Here is a 5,819-nt window from a genome sequence, read left to right as displayed (position 1 = left end):
GAAGAATCACTGCATTGCGAGCTTAGACATTCCAGTTCAAAATGAGAGATATTTGTTCTAAAAACTGCCTTATTTTAAGAGTTCCTATGTACCTAAATTTTTGTAAATATTTAGCATTTAGTTTGGCAAAAGAAAAAAAAAATCAAAAAATTACAAAGAAACAAACCTTAAACAGGAATAATAAAAACAAAAAGGGCTAAAAAAAGAGAAAAAAAACCAAAGCCCTCAATAACCAAAATTTTACAGTATTATTATTGATGGAATAGGGAGTTCTCATGGCGCATTTATTTAGAAGCCCCTGCGAGTCAGGTGTAAGTTTTCTTCTAGTATTTGTTTATTATTTTCAGAAATTCATCATCAAAACCGACTTTCAACTGAAGGAAAAATGCTTTGGCTGTAGTAGACATGCTGACTTCCACCTCAACTAAAGCTACGGTAGGTACCATTGAGCTTTTTACGGCTGTAAAAACTCACAGCCAAAGCACATTGCAGCTGAAAGCACATCCACCAACATTTGTACCAAGGTATCCCCACGTGCGGAAAGACCAAAGGTTAGTTTTTACAAAAGTAGAGTAAGCAAGGTACAAGGCGAAGCTTTTGATGTACAGCATCTGCATTAAAATTAAGTACAATTTGAAAATTTTATTTTCCATCTCTGGCTCGAATCTCAGCGAGTGACAAATTTTTATGTTTGCTTTTAAAAGCGCGACCAGAGAACTTACATATATGTTCTTATATTTTCTCTGGTATTAGTCGCCTGCTTCCTAGCGAGTGATTCGGATGACTCGGACTACTCGCAATTTTGTAGAGCCGTTTAGACAAGTTTTTAGTAGTTCTTAAATAAGTGTCTGCAAAAAAAAAAAATGTAAGAAATATTAAAAAAAATATTTGTTTGTATGTGTGTCAAAAACTGTCACGGCTATTTGCTAAATCAATCGTAGTCCGATTTTCGCGAAATCCATAAAACTGTGTGCACTGGATACATATGAATTGCTACGACTATACAGTGGGGAGCAAGGTTTATAAAGTAAAAATTTTTTTGTTATTTTTGTATAAAAATATGGTTCACGCTTTAACCAAAACCATATAAATCAAACTTCATACAGAGCTTAGAAAAATTGAACAAATTTTCATTAAAATTTGAGCTTTTTATCAGATTTTTTAGAATTTTTTTTTGAGTATGAAGTTTTGTAAATTTAATAATTTTAGTACAATAAAGTACAAGTTTTAAGCGGCTGAAAAATCGCTTTGATTTTTGTAATTTGTTTGCTGACGACTTTTGGGTTTTTTCATTTAAAAAGTGTAATTTTTAAAAACTGGTGTTGATTTTTTTTTAATTTTCCTTGCAAATGGTCTTGCGCATTTTTTCCATAAGATGAATGAATTTCTTGTATGCAAAAAAGTGCAAAAAGCGGTCACCAAAAAAAATTCTCTAAACTCAAAAATCAACGCTTAAAACTTGCACTTTATTAAACTAAAATAATTTTAAATAAATAAAAAATAAATTTAAGTAAAGGCTATATATTAAATTTACAAAACTGCATACTTAAAAAATTCTAAAAAATCAGATTAAAAACCTCATAATTGTAATGAAAGTTTGTTCAATTTTTCTAAGCTCTGTATAAAGTTTTTACGAAAAAATAACAAAAAAATGTTATAAAAAAATGCAAATATTTAACAAAAATCCACAATGTACTCATCACTGCTCCCTACTGTATATATACATTCATATGTATACACATCATTCCGCGAAAATATTTCGGTAATATATTAAGATTTACGTGAGCTGGACCTAGTTGAAAATATCGCCAAAAATCTATTCTTTTATAAATAAAATTAGTCTTTTATAATATTTTTTTTTCTAAAAAATCACTTCAGAGTTTAAGTTCAAAAGATCAGCATAAAAAAGTTTAAAAATTTTGTTACCGTAATTAAAATAACGTTATTTGTGTAGGCATCTTCAAATCGCACTAGCTTACGTAAATGTTAATATTTTTTCGAAATAATTTGGCGGAATTCTTAAAATATATTAAGTAGTATAAATCCGTTGGGAAAAAATCGCAACTTTTTTTTGTGGTGTATCCTAATGTATATTCAAATTACATTCATACGTTCCTAGATTTTCAGGTTATCACTGAAATTGCAGTAAGAATTTCGAATCAGGGCTTTGGAGCAAAGGTTTTTTTCATCGCTCCGCTCTAGCTCCACTCCGGTATTTTATTTTGCTCCGAGCTCCGCTCTTGCTCCACTCTCGCTCCTAATAAAAAACTTTTATTTATTTATTTATTTACATATCGAGCCCTAACCGCCAAAGAAACGTAGGCGACATTTTCTTGAAAATTTTCTTTTTGATGCAGAAATGTATATAGATGCTCTAAGGACACTTCTGCATCAAAAAGAATGGAAATTTATTTAACACAGTTGTTTTCAGGGGCAAAAAAATTATAATTTAAGTAAATTTATTAACTGAACATTTTTTATTTTTTATTTTTATTGAGCTTGAGAACGTTGTTATTGAAATTTTTTGTGAAAAAACACAATAAAAACAAAGTATTGCTTATTTTGCTTTAAGGAGCTAAGGAGCAAATGAATTTTTTTTAGTTCTTTGCTCCAGCTCCGCTCCAGCTAAAATCCTTTGCTCCTTGATTTTTTGCTCCGCTCTGCTGCGAAGCGCTGCTTCGAATGAACTGAATAAATTCGTGCAATACTTTTGTGGCTCGCCGCAAAGTACCCCTTCCCAAAAGAAAGAAATATTTACGGTTTTAAGTTTTTTGTGTTTTATTTTTTTTTTGGGTTTTGTTTTTTGTGTTTTTTTTTTGGTTTTGTGTTTTTTTTTTAGGTTTGCATTTTGGTTTGGTTGTTGGTAGAGTTAGATAGTTTATAGATTTCATTTGTTCATTAGAACTCCCCATGCGAATTCCCCCAGTACTCGATGCCAAATATTCAAAGCCAATATGTTCGCTTCTTAAATTGAATATATATTCGATGACCAATCGTAACCGAATTTGGAGCCAGCTCCTCCAGACTGTGTGGTTGGCGTTATCGGTGTACGAAAAATTGGTCAGGTCAGGCGCTATCGAATACTGAGGGAATAGTACATGCGGAGCTGTGATGAACAGTGGGTTCAAGACAGTCACAACATTTCCGGAGGCAAATGCCGTGACGAATCGAAAACCAAAGGAAACGTATTTTTAATACGCGAGCGTGCCACACATCCGACGCCGCTGTGAAACAGAACGACGTCAGTTTGGCGTGCCAGCTGTACGAATGGCGACCGCATAGCCATCGTTGTACAATTATTGAACTTGAGGAGGAGGCGCACATTGAGTTGCCTCTGTATATGTATATTATGTCGCATAGTAAGTGCTCTGCCTAAAGGTGCACATCTACTTCCCCCCTGCCTATACAATTGGACATGCCCGTGCCAAAAGGGACAACAAAAGTGGGCGCTCGGGCGCAGTGTGTGACTCCGAAGAGACGCATACTACAACGCAGCGCTGGAGAAATACAGTCTCCCAATGGCACAGGCGTGTCCGCAATGTAGAGGCACGAAAAAATATACACACACACGCTTTAGGCGACGGCTTTACTGATGTGCGACGGATAGATGTGGCCACATGGAAGCGCAGACGCCGATGCTTGAAGATATCTTTAATTTTACAAAATCCAGAATAGCCTGTAGAAAGGTTGGCTCGCGGATTTGTTGTAGTGAATAACTTTTAGGCCACAGCGTCCACACTGAAATGCGGCCGATTATGAGTCACTTACAGCTATTGAATTCGCCGTCTAAGCCCAACATTTCGTACAAAATTTCGTTCGTCAGTTTCGAAAACATTATAAAAAAAAACTACTTTTCCTTAATTATCCAAAGCCAAATCACGTAGTTACACGTCAAGCAGTTGCCAGCCTCAACTGAGGATGCCAGCTGCTTGACGTGCAACCACGACGCCACTAAAATTGGACCCAAGAAAAGTAGTAATTTTGAATCACGACACGGCGAAAGAAATTTATGCAAACAAAAAATGTTGAGCCAGACGAATTCCAATATCTGCTGTGGTGACTCGTTGCAAATGTTCTTCTGGTGATTTTCATTGGAAAATTCCAATGATCTGCAGAAGAAAAAATGCAAATTGGCAATGAAGAAACTCCATTGCTGGCGTGCGTAGCCATCTAAAGCCGTGCTCGGCACAGCGTGTGTCTGGGTTGGCGGATGAATGTTCGAATGTGATGTTGGTGTATCCCAGGTGTCTCTTTTCTTCCTGCTCTTCCAATAGAAATATCGCTGCAGCCGAGCAAAGTATTCAAAGCACTCGAAAGATGCAGTTGGATACTTTGCGCTGCTAAGAAAAAAATGTCAATTAGATTTGCAGGAAGTGCGAAACACCTCGGACGTCGGGATAGGCTGAATGAGTTACGGCAATGTACTTAACTTACACAATAACTTGTACACAATACGTATTTAAGCTAAGAAAACTGTTACAACTTAATTAATTTAAATAAATTTCTGTTGCGGCGGTTAGCGAACTGCTGGCTGGACGAATGCTTTCTGCTCCATTTTGAAGAGGACGAGTTGTTTAGTTGTGCGAAGATCAGTCTCGGTCAGTAAATTCCGGACCTGCTGCGTCTGTTTGTACTGTAGGCATTTCGTTGAAGCGGATATTTTTTATCACTCTTCTTCTTTATTTTCGCTATCCTTCGATTCTTTGTTTTCGCTTGCTTTGCGCTTGCGGCACTCTTCAAAACTGTGCCCCCGGAAATTACAGTAGCTGCAGCGTTTTGTGCGTTTTAGTCCTCGCTGAGCGACGTCAATTTCCAATTTATTGAATTCAATTATTCGTCCCTTCTCCAGCAACTCGCGAAACGTCCGAACATCTTGGCGCTGAATATGCTTTCGATATTTGATGTTCAGCAGGCCATAGACCAAATCCAATTCGGTTTCCTCGTCGTGACGTCCCTCAGGCAGTTGTGCGAGTAGAGCGCGCTTCTGGCAGATGAAAGTGTCTATTGCCACGCGTTCGTCTTGCCGTTTTCCAAAGATCTCTAAGTAGATTTGGTAGGCCGGCTTGGTGGGCGAGAAGTGATCGCGTATCAATGCAATGGCGTCCGCCCAAGTTTTCGCTTCTTTGCGCACGCCTTGCCACCAAGTGGACGCAAGCCCTTGTAGTAGTAAAGAGAGCCCTTTAAGCGCATCTTCATCGCTTATAGATTCAATTTCTTTATAAGTTACGATGGAGTTGATGAACTCTTCGACGGCCTCATGGTCACGTTGGCCACGGAAATGGCTGCTACAGTTCGAGAAACTGCCCTTGGTTTGGACGGTGGCTGGAGCGGCAGCGTTGGCGCTTGCTTGAATGTTTAACCGCACAGATTCTATAAGTGATTTTAGTTGCTCGTGATTGATAGTTAAAGTTGGGTCTGTCATTGTTTTTTCTTGTTTTCGTTATTTACTTATTTATACTTTAAATGTTATTACGTTTGGAGTCAAATTATTAAGCCACGGATTGTGGCGAATCCATTTATCCGCAATGGTCGTAGTAGACTGTCTTCAAATTCGGCACTCACATTATTTTATATCCTTGAGTCGATAGGAAAATGTACAAGCAAATACGAAGATAGTCGGATAAGTCAGTGATTTTTTGAATAAAATTCAACAATTTTTATTGAGCTCGAGGCCGTTTTTAATGAAAAACTTATTGTGGAAAAGCAACAATAATTTGAAAAAATTGTAGAAGTGATAGCTATTTCGGAAATCACCACATTTCCTCATCAGACTTCTTTCAGTAGGATTCGAACCGACGTTACCACTGACTCAGCCAGTT

The 5,819-nt window shown here is 37.2% G+C and overlaps 1 protein-coding gene across 1 annotated transcript; it reads right to left on the bottom strand.

Annotated features, from left to right (window-relative positions):
- Positions 1 to 2,825: 2,825 nt before the first annotated feature.
- LOC118755184 (activity-regulated cytoskeleton associated protein 1-like) lies at positions 2,826 to 5,526 on the bottom strand. The gene has a single exon (XM_036490037.1). It carries the CDS (start codon positions 5,420 to 5,422, stop codon positions 4,667 to 4,669), a length of 756 nt encoding a protein of 251 aa, XP_036345930.1. The 5' UTR covers positions 5,423 to 5,526; the 3' UTR covers positions 2,826 to 4,666.
- Positions 5,527 to 5,819: the final 293 nt, after the last annotated feature.

This window comes from Rhagoletis pomonella, unplaced genomic scaffold (assembly GCF_013731165.1).
Source record: "Rhagoletis pomonella isolate Grant_MI unplaced genomic scaffold, Rhpom_1.0 Rhpom_scaffold_05573, whole genome shotgun sequence".
Taxonomy (NCBI): Eukaryota; Metazoa; Arthropoda; class Insecta; order Diptera; family Tephritidae; genus Rhagoletis; species Rhagoletis pomonella.
The sequence above is the reverse complement of the archived record's forward strand: the minus strand, read 5'-3'. Positions and strand labels throughout refer to the sequence as shown.

Excerpts from the sequence above, each read along its gene's own strand:
- LOC118755184 (XM_036490037.1), bottom strand. The coding sequence starts at position 5,422 with ATGACAGACCCAACTTTAACTATCAATCACGAGCAACTAAAATCACTT.